This window comes from Ovis canadensis, chromosome 18 (assembly GCF_042477335.2).
Source record: "Ovis canadensis isolate MfBH-ARS-UI-01 breed Bighorn chromosome 18, ARS-UI_OviCan_v2, whole genome shotgun sequence".
Classification (NCBI taxonomy): domain Eukaryota; kingdom Metazoa; phylum Chordata; class Mammalia; order Artiodactyla; family Bovidae; genus Ovis; species Ovis canadensis.
This window is the reverse complement of record NC_091262.1, coordinates 28,354,408-28,368,420: the sequence shown is the minus strand read 5'-3', so window position 1 is coordinate 28,368,420 and position 14,013 is coordinate 28,354,408. Positions and strand designations below refer to the sequence as shown.

The following is a 14,013-nucleotide window of genomic DNA, read 5'->3' as shown; positions in this document are numbered from 1 at the left end:
CAGTCTCCTCCCCCTCTAGTTCTCTCCTCACTGTTGGAAAGAGGTTAGCATGCTACCCAGTCACAGCCTATCCCTCCCCAGAGTCAGCAGAATGCAGCTGGACAGTTACCATCCCCCAGCTCGTCAGCAGGGTTTGGCATGAGTCTCAGTGGCTGCAGGACTGACGGTGAGGCTCCAGGCAGAGGCCTCCTCCCCAACCCCCACCCAAGGATGCACTTGCAGGGGAGGCCAGACCAGCCTTCTGGTTCCTTGGCAACCTAAAGAGCTCCCTTCTCCAGGCTCCTGATCCCCGGTGGGGACTCTTCTCTGTTTCCCAGCTGGTTGGTTGGGACCTGCTTCTTTCCTTCCTTTCTGCCAACTATTCCCACCACATTTCAAGAATACTCTTGATCCCCGCCCTGCACCCACTCAAGACTTCCCCAGCTCTTCAGGGCTGGATGTATTGAATTTGGGTAGGATGTGACATAGCCTTCTTTGAAGGGAATCTCTTGTCATTAACTGTATCACCCAGAGTCCTGGTGGGAAAAGGAATTCACCCAAGATAGTTCTGGTGAAGACTGCATGCTGGAGCAGCATCTAAATGTGTGGGCAGGGTTGTGGGGATAGATGAGGTTGATGAGACACCCAGATACTAGTGACAGTGAGCAGCAGGCTCTGTCTCCAGGGACAGAGGGAGGAAACAGCAGTAACTGAATCCAGGGAGAGCTAGAACCAAGGAGGAGGCATCCGGGAGAAACTATAGCCCTGGAGGGATGTAATATTTGCCCCCAAAAGGGCTTATAAAGCAGGCTGGGAACTGGCATGAAATACCCCGAGCCCTTTCTCCTTGCAACTGACAAGGGAGCATAGCTGCAGGCATGCTGTCCACAGGGGTTATCTTCCTGGGACACAGGGCAGGGCTAAGGAGGGTAGCTTAGATATCTGGGATGCAGGTGGCATACGTAAGAATGCACAGCGGGGCTCTTGATCAGGTGTTCTTCTGTAGCCAGTGTCCAGTTGAACTTGAGCTCCATAAAAATGGAGTCTTAAAATAAAAAGATGATTGCCTATGCTCTGTGACAGCCTGGAGGTGTGGGATGGGGAGGGAAGTCGGGGGAGGTTTAAGAGGGAGAGGACATACGTATGCCTGTGGCTGGTTCATGTTGATGCATGGCAGAAACTGTCACTACATTGTAAAGTAATTACCCTTCAATTAAAAATTAAAGGCCTTCCCTGGTGGCTGGGTTGGAAAAACCCCTTGGAGAAGGCAAAGGCTACCCATTCCAGTATTCTGGCCTGGAGAATTCCATGGACAGTTCATGGAGTTGCAAAGGGTCGGACAAGACTGAGCAACTTTCACGTATACTGCTGGCTCAGCTGGTAAAGAATCTGCCTGCAATGTGGGAGTCCTGGGTTTAAAAAAAATTTTTTTTAAATTTCATTTATTTATTTGTTTTTGGCTGCACAGGATCTTTGTTGCCGCACTGGCTTGCCTCTAGGTGCGGCGAGGGGGAGCTCCCTCTTGTTGCGGAGCTCGGGCTCTAGGGCAACAGGCTTCAGTATTTGTGGCTCCCGGGGGCTCTGGAGCAGGGGCTCAGTTGCTCTGTGGCCTGTGGGAGCTTCCTGGGGTCAGGGATTGAATCTGTGCCTCCTGGATTGGCAGGCGGATTTGTTACCACTGAGCCATCGGGGAGGTCCCAAGAATGGAGTCTTCTGACACTGATGAATCTCAGCACCTTAGGAAGTCTGGCATATAATAGTTTCTCAACTAATATCCACCCTCTCTGCCTTGTCTTCAGTTACTCTGGGTTGGACAGTACTCAGTTCAGTTCAGTCGCTCAGTCGTGTCAGACTCTTTGTGACCCCATGAACCGCAGCATGCCAGGCCTCCCTGTCCATCACCAACTTCCGGAGTCCACCCAAACCCATGTCCATAGTGTCGGTGATGCCATCCAACCATCTCATCCTCTGTCGTCCCCTTCTCCTCCTGCCCTCAATCTTTCCCAGCATCAGGGTCTTTTCAAATGAGTCAGCTCTTTGCATGAGGTGGCCAAAGTATTGGAGTTTTAGCTTCAACATCAATCCTTCCAATGAACACCCAGGGCTGATCTCCTTTAGGATGGACTGGTTGGATCTCCTTGCAGTCCAAGGGACTCTCAAGAGTCTTCTCCAACACCACAGTTCAAAAGCATCAATTCTTCAGCGTTTAGCCTTCTTTATAGTCTAACTCTCACATCCATACAGGACCACTGGACAGTACTAGGGAGGGAGAATTTTGAAATCCTTCCTGGGGGCTCATTCTGGTGACGTGACCCATGCAGGCTCTAATTCCATGGCTGGGGTGCCACGTGGGGGTCCAAGCTGTGCTCTCTGTGTGTGGAGATGAACCTGCTTTCGCAGGTGTTGTCTGACATGGGTTTCATGTTTCTTTCTCCTCTGATCTCCCTGGGCAGGTGGCTCCATGCTCATCTCGGCCGTCTGCTGCTTCTTCCTGTTTTTCGGCAACAGCGAGTCCGCGATGATCGGCTGGCAGTGCCTGTTCTGCGGGACCAGCATTGCTGCCTGGAACGCCCTGGATGTGATCACAGTGGAGCTGTACCCCACCAACCAGAGGTCAGCTCCTCTCTGTGCTTCCTATGGGACTTGCTTGGGCTCCTTTGGCCAAGAGTCAGCCTGCCACGAGATCCTCCACCAGGGCCATCTTGGTCTTCTTGGAGTTCGATGGACCAAATGTCTCTTGGGTTGTTGAGTTTCTCTTGCCCAGAGGCTGGCATAGGCCTGGAGCTGGGAAGGCTAAGGCTTGATAGAGTAGGTTGGATGGCAAGATGTAAAGGACAAGGGCAAACCTTGTCCAGGAGAGAGGAGCCAGGGCTAACCCTATGTATGTGCCATCCAAGGGGAGGTGAGAACAGACATGCCAGTGGGAAGTGAAGGAGAAAGGGGAAGAGCTGGACAGACAAAGGGTGGAGCAGAAATAAAGGTGGCATGAGGCACGATGGTTAGGACATTTGCAGAGAATGTGGCAGGAACGCCCAGCGTTTATTTTCTTTCGTGCACACTCTTTAGGAAGAGGTCTAGTTTAAAGGCATAGAGTCAAGGCCCATTGCTTAGCAGGTAATTTCTTCTCATGGAGGGGGAATTTTTTCTTTATATAATAGATAAGTTACACAGACAGTGTAAAATCAGACAGTGCAAAAAAAAAAAAAGATTTACAATGAGAAGTTCAATCTTTCTTCTGCCACAGGCTGCTAGTTCCCCTCTCAGAAGCAGCAATTACTACCAGTTTCTCGTGTATTCATTAGCAATATTCTTTGCATAAATAGGAATGCATATGTGTATGTGTTTGTGTGTTTTGTTACCATCTTTGTGTATATGTTACCATCCCCCCCTTTTAAAACCAAGATGAGAACATGCTATGTTATACCATTCTATGCCATGCTTTATTCTCACAGGCATATGTTTTGGAGATTGTTCCATATTACTTTCTCAGTATTTTAAATGGATTCATAGTATGTGGAGGGGGGATTTTTCAGGACTGCATGTGACTGGCTCTTGGGCCAGAAATGAGTGTGAAGTGGTGTAGAAGGCAAGTAAATGCAATTCTGCAGAAAATAATGATATTCCCAAGACAATTGATGACAGAGGTATTGATTATAGGCAGCTATGGAAAAGCACAGGATATTATATTTGAAACTTCTTCTGTTAATCAAAGAACTTCTATTACAAAAAATAAGAGATGCAAAGTTATCATTATTTCAGTGATATGTGATTTTAAATCCAGGGAACCTAAGGGAATTAAACAAAGAGAGTAATAGGAACAATAAGATAATTTGGTAAAATGGTCAATAATAAAACTGACATAAGAATTTATAGATCTTAAAGAAGATCAAATATTAAAAATAAAATGAAATTGATTTAATAATGGAAGAAATAATAAAATATTTCAGAATCCATTTGATGAGAAAACTGAAAAGCTTATGTGAAGAAATCATGAAACTTTACTGAGAGATATAAAATAAGACTTAAATATATGTCAATATGTATCTAAGAAGATTTAATCTTACAAAAATATTAAAGATTTTTTAGCGTTTGAAGCATTCATTTACAGCTCTATGAGATTTTTTCCCACCCTGGGAAACTAAAAAAAAAAAAGACTGTAAAATTTATCTGGAGAAATACACATATGAAAATACCCCCCAAAATTCTGAAAACAAAAAGACTGGGGTGGGGGTTGGCAAAAATGGATAAAGGTAAAGTGTTGTATGGTTATAGAAAAAATGTTAAAAGAATTTAAAGTAAAAAAATATATATATTCTTTATAAACTTGTGGTATGAAATAGAGACAGTTTACTTAATTTGGGGAGGACTAATGCTCAGAACACGGGCTTCTAAGGTGGCTCAGTTACTTGGAAAGAAAGCTATGACAAACCTAGTAACATATTGAAAATCAGAGACGTTGCTTTGCTGACAAAGGTCTGTATAGTCAAAGCTGTAGTTTTTCCAGTAGTCATGCATGGATGTGAAAACTGGACCATAATGAAGGCTGAGCGCCGAAGCATCAATTGATGCTTCTGAACTGTGGTGCTGGAGAAGACTCTTGAGAGTCCCTTGGACTGCAAGGAGATATAACCGATTGATCCTAAAGGAAATTAACCCTGAATATTCATTGGAAGGACTGATGCTGAAACAGAAGCTCCAGGACTTTGGCCACCTGATGTAGAGAGCCAACTCACTGGAAAAGACCCTGATGCTGGGGAAGATTGAAGGCAGGAGGAGATGGGGACAACAGAGGATGAGATAGTTGGATGGCATCACCAACTCAATGGACATGAATTTGAGCAAGCTCCATGAGGTGGTGAAGGACAGGAAAGCCTGGGGTACTGCAGTTCATGAGGTCTCAAAGAATCAGACACGACTGAACAACTGAAGGACAACCAATTCAGGAGACGCATGAGTCAAGGGTTTGATCCCTGGGTTGGAAAGATCCCCTGGAGAAGGAAATGGCAACCCAATCCAGTATTCTTACCTGGAAAGTTCCAATAGTGCTTAGAATATTGTCTGTGTACATAAATGGAGTCAGAAGACAATTGATGGTTGACAGTAGTTATCACTGGGAAGTGTGGTTAATACCAGTTAGGATTAGGTTCTGCCATGAGTGAGAGACTCCAGATATTAATAACTGCAGATGTAGGAAGACAGGAACTGCAGGCTCTTTGTATCTTGTTTCTTCCTCTTTCATGACCTCAGTCATGGTCTGCAGTGAGACCATCTATATTCCCGGAAGCAGGATGGAAGGAAAAAGGACTCTAAAAACAAAGCAAAACAAAACTTTTAAATTTTATATTGGAGTATACCCACTCCCCACTCCAGTACTCTTGCCTGGAAAATCCCATGGATGGAGGAGCCTGGTAGGCTGCAGTCCATGGGGTTGCTGAGGGTAAGACATGACTGAGCGACTTCACTTTCACTTTTCACTTTCATGCATTGGAGAAGGAAATGGCAACCCACTCCAGTGTTCTTGCCTGGGGATTCCCAGGAACAGGGGAGCCTGGTGGGCTGCCGTCTATGGGGTTGCACAGAGTCAGACACGACTGAAGCGACTTAGCAGTAGCAGCAGTAATACCCACTCCAGTACTCTTGGGCTTCCCTGATAGCTCAGTCAGTAAAGAGCCTGCCTGCAAGGTGGGAGACCTGGGTTTGATCCCTGGGTTGGGAAGATCCCCTGGAGGATCCCTGGAGGAGGGCATGGCAACCCACTCCAGTATTCTTGCCTGGAGAATCCCATGGACAGGGGAGGCTGGCCAGCTACAGTCCACCGTGTCACAAAGAGTCAGACACGACTGAGCAGCTAAGCACACGGCACATAGACAATTAGCAATGCTGTGATAGTTTCAAGTGAATAGCAAAGGGATCCAGCTATTCATTTATGTGTATCCATTCTCCCCCAAATGCCCCTCCCATCGAGACTGCCACGTGACATCGACCAGAGTTCCCTGTGCTATGTAGTTGGAAAAGACCACTCTTGACATCTCTTAAGGAAGTTTCTCAGGAACTGCCACTTGTACTTATATCCCATTGGCTTAAACTTCGGAAGCAGCACAGGAGTCTGGGAAATATAGTCTCATATCTGGAGATCTGCTATTTAGGCAGAACCGTTTTTGCCACAGAAAGGTAGAGGAGTTATTAATGGGGAACACATACACTTTCCGCTCCATCCTTTTCCATTCTTGCAATATGTCACAGTACTCAGGTACTTGTGTGCATGCTAAGTTGCTTCAGTGTTTGACTCTTTGTGACCCCACGGAAGCGGCCTGCCAGGCTCCTCTGTCCATGGGATTCTCCAGGCAAGGACGCTGGAGTGGGTTTCTATGCCCTTCTCCAGGGGATCTTCCTGATCCAGAGATCAAACCTGCCTCTCTTATGTCTCCTGTATTGACAGGTGGGTTCTTTACCACTAGCGCCACCTGGGAAGCCTGTGAACAACTCAAGTTGGAAGGAAATACTCCAAAATGTTAATAATGGTGATTCCTTTCAGTGGTGAAGCTACAAATTCTTGCATCTTTATGTTATTCTGTATTTCCAAATTAGACTAAGAATGTGTTACTTTGATATTTAGGGAAAAAATTCCCTCCCACATCTTCACTATACTTCTTCTTCTTCTTTTTTTTTTGGCTTGAGGGATTCACTCCGACAGGGTTTTTATTTTTTATTGAAAAAACTTTTTATTTTGTGTTGAGGTAGAAAAGAATGTGTTGATTAGAAAACAATGTTGTAGTTTCAGGTGAACAGCGAAGGGACCCAGCCATACTTATACATGCATCCATTCTCCCCGACTTCCCTCCCATCCGGGCTGCACTCTACTTCTTTAACAAGGGAAAGGAAGAGCCCAGTCCCACACAGCTAAGGAGGTCTAGTCTGCATCCTCCAGAATGGTTTACTTTCTCCTTCTTTTACAGGGCAACAGCCTTTGGCATCCTCAACGGATTATGCAAATTTGGCGCCATCCTGGGAAACACCATCTTCGCTTCTTTCGTTGGGATCACCAAAGTGGTCCCCATCCTTCTGGCGGCCACTTCCCTCGTTGGGGGAGGCCTGATTGCTCTTCGACTGCCGGAGACTCGAGAACAGGTCCTGATGTGAACCACCTGCCAGGGAAAGGAAATGTTGGAAGAACCCCGTCTGGGAACCCTCCACGGTGCCCTCACTTCCTGTCTGTCACTGTCCGGCGGACCCCTGGATAGCGCAGGAGGAAAAGTTGAACTTGGGACCCCTAGCTTAGCACCCGTTTCCGCTGTCTGTGTGTTTGTAACTCGGGGGTTTCCTGAGCTGTCCTCCCGTAGAATCCCAGAACTCCATGCTTGGCTTCTAGTGTGCCCAGCCGAGGGGAGAACACCCCCAGTGGGAGCACAGACTAAGCAAGGGGTGTGTATTTCTGCAGGTGAGGTACAAGGACTTTCTTGCATTTCAAAATGAACTTGAGAAACACTCACGTTCCTCCGTAAAGTTCCTCGGAGCCCAAGGACTTAACGAATGGACTTGGTGGGGAAGTTGAGTCATCGTCTGAATACTGAAGTACCTATGATACATATATTTTTGCAGTTAAAGTGTCACATCTCATAGTTTCCATTTGAAAATTGACACAATAGCCTTGAAGATACTCTGATATAGGAAACCAAATATCTGAGCAATATCTTTAGAAATCTATGTTACCCACTCCAAGAGTCCTAAGTTGTCCATGCTGATTAGGGGGTAAATTGAAGAATAATATTTATTCCTATTTTGATCTAGTCAAAAACACTTAAGGGGATAGGCATTCTTTAAACTATCTTTGTACATAATTGTCTTTGGGTTTCATTTGCAGAAATGGTGTCTGCAAATATTTGCCAGCACTTAGCCATATTTGGAGAGGAGTTGGTGTTTGAGGTCCCAGGAACCTGGGGCTGATGGAGTGAAGTGCAAGCACACTTTCTTATAGCCATTTAACTTGCTGGCGGGAGGATGCACTTCACGAGCCCACGTCGCACTGTTCATTTCGTCTGGCTCTTTTCTTCTTGTGGGGGAGGAATTATTTCCTCTCTTACACAGACTGCTGGTGAAACGCAAGCTCACCTAGCAGTTGATGTGCCTGCTCACCCAGAAGCGACACGGAGAGTGTTCCGCGGTTCCTGCCATCTCCTCTGGGCAAGGATGAGATGCTGCGGGCATGAGGGATGGAGGCTGGGGTGGGGAAATGCAGCCGCAGGCCTTCGAAGTGTAAACTTGGCAGTGAGGCACGATCGGTGTTTATTGTAAAGGTCAGATCCGTGAAAATCTACTCTGTGTCTCGGTTCGGCTTCTTTTTGGAGCAGACATTGGCATGGGAGTTGGGGAGCACAGGGGTTTTCATATATGTTTTTGTTCAGTCCTCACAAGGAACACTTTCCTGAGATCTAGTATGAAATGTGAATGGGGGTGGGGTGGAGGGGGGTGAGGAACTCAGGACAAACTGCTTTGGCAAAAGTCAGTAATAGATTGGAGTCTTGAATCCATTGAAGAAGAACAACTGTTTCACCCTTCAGAACTGTCTTGCATGGAAGGGTCTGTGAGCTATAAGCCCTGGGTCCCTGGAGGCGAACCCTGAGGCCAGATGGACCTCAGTCTGCAAGAATTAGCCCTTGATTTGTGATGCTTTCAATTCTATAAAGTGCCAGGCTTTTGCTACCAGAAACCTCAAAAATTTAAAGAATAAAGATGGCTGCATTGAGTGTATTTTCTGTTTTGGAGAAACACTTAGGCCCCGTGATAGCTTCCAGCCATCCTTTGGTTATTCTCTGGAGTAGAAGGTGGAGAGGAGAAAGAGTAAATCCTGGCAACTCTCTATCCTGGATCTGAGATCAGTTTTAATGATGAAAAGGTTTTCTTTGCTTCTCTTGTCCACTGATAATTGAATCACCATTTTTTTTTTTTTCTGTGTGGGGAAGGAAGATGCATCAACTTTGGTTTGATATCCTGACTCCCCCAAATGTGTAAATGTATCATTGTGTATTAGTGTTTCTCTCAGTTTGTTACAGGAGTTACCTAACATCAGTGCTACATCAATAATGAGAGGATCAATGTAACATAGCTGTAATATACTTGCTTGTGATACAAAATACACTGGCTAGGTTCATAAATGAGAGCGGTGTAAACTGGGATTACTACATCCCTTCTAACATGATTTTTCAGTGGGAGAGTACAGTTCGATGAACAGTTACTGCTTGAGAGATTTATAAGGCAGCAAAAGCCTGCATTTCTAGTTCGGATGGATCTTGTAAATCTAAAGCCTGATTCATTTCTGAGCGTTGGGATGGCTGCGACGATTTGGGGTAAACTCCATTTGATTTCCAAGTTCTCACTTCTACATTATCCTTATGGCTCTGTACACCAACCATCTAGCCAACCAAGGGCAATTCCCATCCCATCCATCACCCAGGCCTTTGTAAAGATACAGCCATGCTCTGCAGACATTTCCCATGCAAAATTGTCTGGCACTGGGACCTGGCCACTTCTTAAATGCTGTCACTCCTGCTGAGATAAATGCGTCTTTAAAAATAGTCCCTTTGGCAGGTCACTGGGGGATAATGCACAGCATTCCTGGCCGGGCGCTTCTTTTTCATTTCACATTCTACCCTGAGAAACTCCCTATGGCATTCGTGGAGAATCAGAGGGATGAGGCTGTCCCTCGTTGAGCAAATCTGTTCACAGTTCATGATGTACTTTTATGATGCCCAGTTTGGGAGGAGTTGCTTTTAAAGGTCTCAGCTGTATTGTGTCATCTCTTGATGCTGATTTCTCGATCTTTTGTTTTACTGGAAATAAATAGTGAAAGGGGTGTGCCTACTTGTGACGTTTATAGCACACGACCCTGAGGTCATGTAATAAATAAGCTCTTTCCCAGGGTTTCCTGGCACCTTGTATTAGTTCATTAAAAATAATAATAAAAGTAATTGTAAACAAGCCTTAAAGAACTGAGACTAAAGATTATTTCTAGACTCTGAAGTCTCTTCTGGAAGCTTTGATTGACTGGATGTGCTGCCAGGATGCTGACAATCATTTCCTTCTTATGTTGCATATGGGGACCCTGAGAGGTTAAATAATTTGACCAAGGTGACATGTAGTGCTTGGAGTGGGTTACAAGTGGGTTGCAAGTGGGTCTAGTTCTGGACTCACTGATATATTACTACAGAGTCTCCCATAGTCTTTGAGGAATGGGAAGATATGACCAACACTTACCTGGGACCATTCACTGGAAGTCCACTTGATTTCTTTACCTAGAATAAGTGGAAGGACCAGTATAAACATGAAAGGGTTTCGTGTGTATTCATGGACACGCAGGCTCCAGCCCTGGGTCGGTAAAATTGGTAAGATCGCCTGGAGAAGGAAATGGCAACCTGAGCCAGTATTCTTGCCTGGAAAATTCCATGAAAAGAGGAGCCTGTCGGGCTACAGTCCATGGGATTGCAAAGAGGTGAACGTAACCGAGTGACTGAGCAAGCATGCATTCAGTGACTCATTTTGCTTATTCGGCAAATCCCTACTGAGCCCCTACTGTGTGCCAGTCTCCACTCTCAATCCTGGGGATGCAGAACTGAACGCCATGGCTGGGGTGGCTGCTTTGCAATCTGATTATTGGGAGCAGACTTCTGCCTTTCAGCTGCTAGGTTTCAGTGCTGTTTCCATCATCAAGGCTGCCTCACTGACTGAGATGGCACCGGCCCTCACATCCACATTCAGTGGGAAGCGGAAGGAAGGGCAATAGGTGGAGGGGCCGCACTTCCCAGCTGAGGCAGCCTTTCTTGGACCTGCTGTCACGGATGCCCCTTCTGCTTGCTTCCACAAGTATATCATGGACTTCCCTTTGTTTCAGGGGAGGCTAGGAAATGCCACCTTTACCTGGGAACATTGCCACCTGTCCTCCAAATAGAAGATCTTGGCACTAAGGGAGAAAAAGAGAAAGGAGAGGTGGGCGATGCTTCTTAAGACTTAGCATATGTCAGAATCACCTGGGGGCAGGGGCGGCGGCTAAAACTCACACTGCTGGGCCCCGCCCCATCTGAGGTGGGATCTGAGAATCTGCATTTTTAACCAACTCCCAGGTGGTGTGGATGGCCTCAGTCCTTGGATAGTATTTTGAGCAGCATCGGCAATCTGCCAATTTGATTTGTTGGAGAAGTTCTGTTGTACCGATCATTTAAAAGTTGTCCAAATCAGAAAGAAACTCACAAAACTAGAAGCCATGAAAAGACGATTACCATAGTCCTCAAGTTCAGGGACAATCAACTGGGGGCAGTGCATTAGTAACTGATGGGTGTCCATGAAGCTATGGCTAGATATGACCTTGATCAGCGACAGTCAATCTGAACTTGGCACGGAAATATCTCTAGAAAAAGGCAAAGAGATTTCTTTCGAAAAGAGAAAGACTGATATGAGGAATTCCTCCACTTAGACCTCATCCAACAGGTGTTTGCAGAATGGTTACGTGTGTCCCACGCTCTACAAGGCCCCCACCTCTAAGTGATTGTCCCCATGTTCAAAGTCTGGGCTTTTGCGGGTAGCTGAGTCATGCTTCGGCACAGCCCTAAGAACTGTGTGGAAATAAATCACATGAAGCCTTTGCATTTGAGGCAAGCTTAAAACACATTTTATTTAATTTGCAGAAGCATGGTGGGGAGATTTATATGCATAGCTTTTGTGACAGCAGTGAAGTTTCTGAAAAGATTGATGATGAGCTGAAACAAATTCTAGAGCTATCCACAAAAGTAAATGGAGAAGTAAATGGTGCTATATCGTTGTTAATTACAGGATGAACAGGGGATGTGCTCAGCAGGACGGTAGTAACACACTCCAGGAGGTTCGATCCATGAGCTGGGCAGTGAGGACTCTTCACCATGTCCCCTGAAAGGACATGCTTGGCTATCCATTCACTTCTGGCCCCGCTGGCTACAATGTCTTTGAATTTCAGGGACCATAAATATGTACTCCTCTGGGAATTACAGTTCTTTCAGGAGATACCCCCCACACCACATTTGGTCATTTGGCTAGATAGGGAGGTCTGTTTAATTCCATGACTGTCCCTCAGGAAAGCAGGCTATTTGAAACCAGCTATCCTGTCCACCTGTCACCTACACTCAGTCATGTCTGACTCTGCGACTCCAGGGACTGCAGCACATCAGGCTTCCCTGTCCTTCACTTTCTCCTGGAGTCTGCTCAAATTCATGTCCGTTGAGTTGGTGATGCCATCCAACCATCTCATTCTCTGTCACCCTCTTCTCCTCCCGCCTTCAGTCATTCCCAGCATCCAGGTCTTTTCCAGTGACTTGGCTCTTTGCATCAGGTAGACAAAGTATTGGAGCTTCAGCTTCAGTATCAGTCCTTCCGATGAATATTACACGTACGATATATAATCTCAGCAATACAGATTTCTCTAAATCTGAATCAGAGTGTGTGAATTCAATAGGATACATGCAAAAGGCCAACAAAAATAGCCTTTCAGGAAAGTTTGACTTTGAACTATCTCACAAAGGACTACTTAAAAAAAACCTTTTTGTTTGTTATTGGGGTGCAGCTGATTAGCAATGTTGTGATAGTTTCAGGTGAACAGCAAATGACTCAGATATACATATATGTGTATCCATTCTTCCCCAAACTCCCCTCCCTTCCAAGCTGCCACATAGCACATAAATGACCCTTATTTACAAAAGTGTTTCTTCCAAAGAATCACAAAGCTAATTCTTTCAACCTCAAAAGTATTTGGAAGTGGCAAAACTCTACTTCTTTAAAATTTATTTTGTGGTAATAGCTTTCTTTCTGATTTGGAGTTGGTCTGGATGAATCAAGAAAACTCAACTTTAACAAATATTGTTAAAATATAACAACTTTAACAAATAGCTATTGCTAATAGCTAATTTGCCCATATTCTTGCTAATGATTTTTAATAAGGATGCCATCAGAAACCTGCATTCTACATACTTTACGGTTGAAATATCAAACCATAAGCTGAAGATTTTGGATCAGAATATAAATGGTATGTTGCTGAGATGTATGTTAGAATATGTGGTGTAACAAGTGAGGCAGGAAAAGACCATTACATTGGTAGTCTTGAAGAGACAAATATATAACCAATAAGTTTAATTGATGATTTTGAAAGGTAGCTCAACCTCTAAAAATTAAATTCTGGAGAAGTAAGATGGAAGTATTTGTGACATATATACATAAAAATATCCATATATACATTAAAAATATCCCTCCACAATGTAGGGGCTTCCGTGATGGATCAGTGGTCAAGAATTCACCTGCAACGCAGGAGGCCCGGGAGATGTGTGTTTGATCCCTGATGAGGAATCCCTTAAGGAGGAAATGGCAACCAACTCCAGTACTCTTGCTTAGAAAATCCCATAGACAGAGGAGCCTGGCAGGTTGCAGTTCATGGGGTCACAGAGAGTCACACACACACATGTACACAAGGTACAGACAGGAAAACTATTATTGTTTAAGGCACATGCCATGAATTAGTCAGTTTTGATTCAGGCTATTTTTACTTTATGTGATAAAATCTAAAGGCTATTTTAAAGTTTAAAAGTGTGAAATATTTATCAACTGGTGAGACACGGACTTGTCAATCCTGCTACATTTCAGTTCAGTCCAGTTCAGTCGCTCAGTCGTGTCCGACTCTTTGAGACCCCATGAATCGCAGCACGCCAGGCCTCCCTGTCCATCACCAACTCCTGGAGTTCACTCAGACTCATGTCCATTGAGTCGGTGATGCCATCCAGCCACGTCATCCTCTGTCGTCTCCTTCTCCTCCTGCCCCCAATCCCTCCCAGCATCAGAGTCTCTTCCAATGAGTCAACTCTTCGCATGAGGTGGCCAAAGTACTGGAGTTTCAGCTTTAGCATCAGTCCTTCCAGTGAACACCCAGGACTGATCTCCTTTAGGATGGACTGGATGGATCTCCTTGCAGTCCAAGGGACTCTCAAGGGTCTTTTCCAACAGCACAGTTCAAAAGCATCACTTCTT

The 14,013-nt window shown here is 45.2% G+C and overlaps 1 protein-coding gene across 3 annotated transcripts in view; it reads left to right on the top strand.

Annotated features, from left to right (window-relative positions):
- The window catches only part of SV2B (synaptic vesicle glycoprotein 2B), a 97,167-nt gene extending 87,205 nt beyond the window's left edge, over window positions 1-9,962 (top strand). For all 3 annotated transcript variants that reach the window (XM_069559262.1, XM_069559261.1, XM_069559263.1), the window contains 2 exons: window positions 2,433-2,592; window positions 6,936-9,962. In XM_069559262.1, the coding sequence (XP_069415363.1) occupies window positions 2,433-2,592; window positions 6,936-7,119 (344 nt within the window). In that variant the 3' untranslated portion in view covers window positions 7,120-9,962. The remainder of the gene's footprint in view (window positions 1-2,432; window positions 2,593-6,935) is intronic.
- Window positions 9,963-14,013: the final 4,051 nt, after the last annotated feature.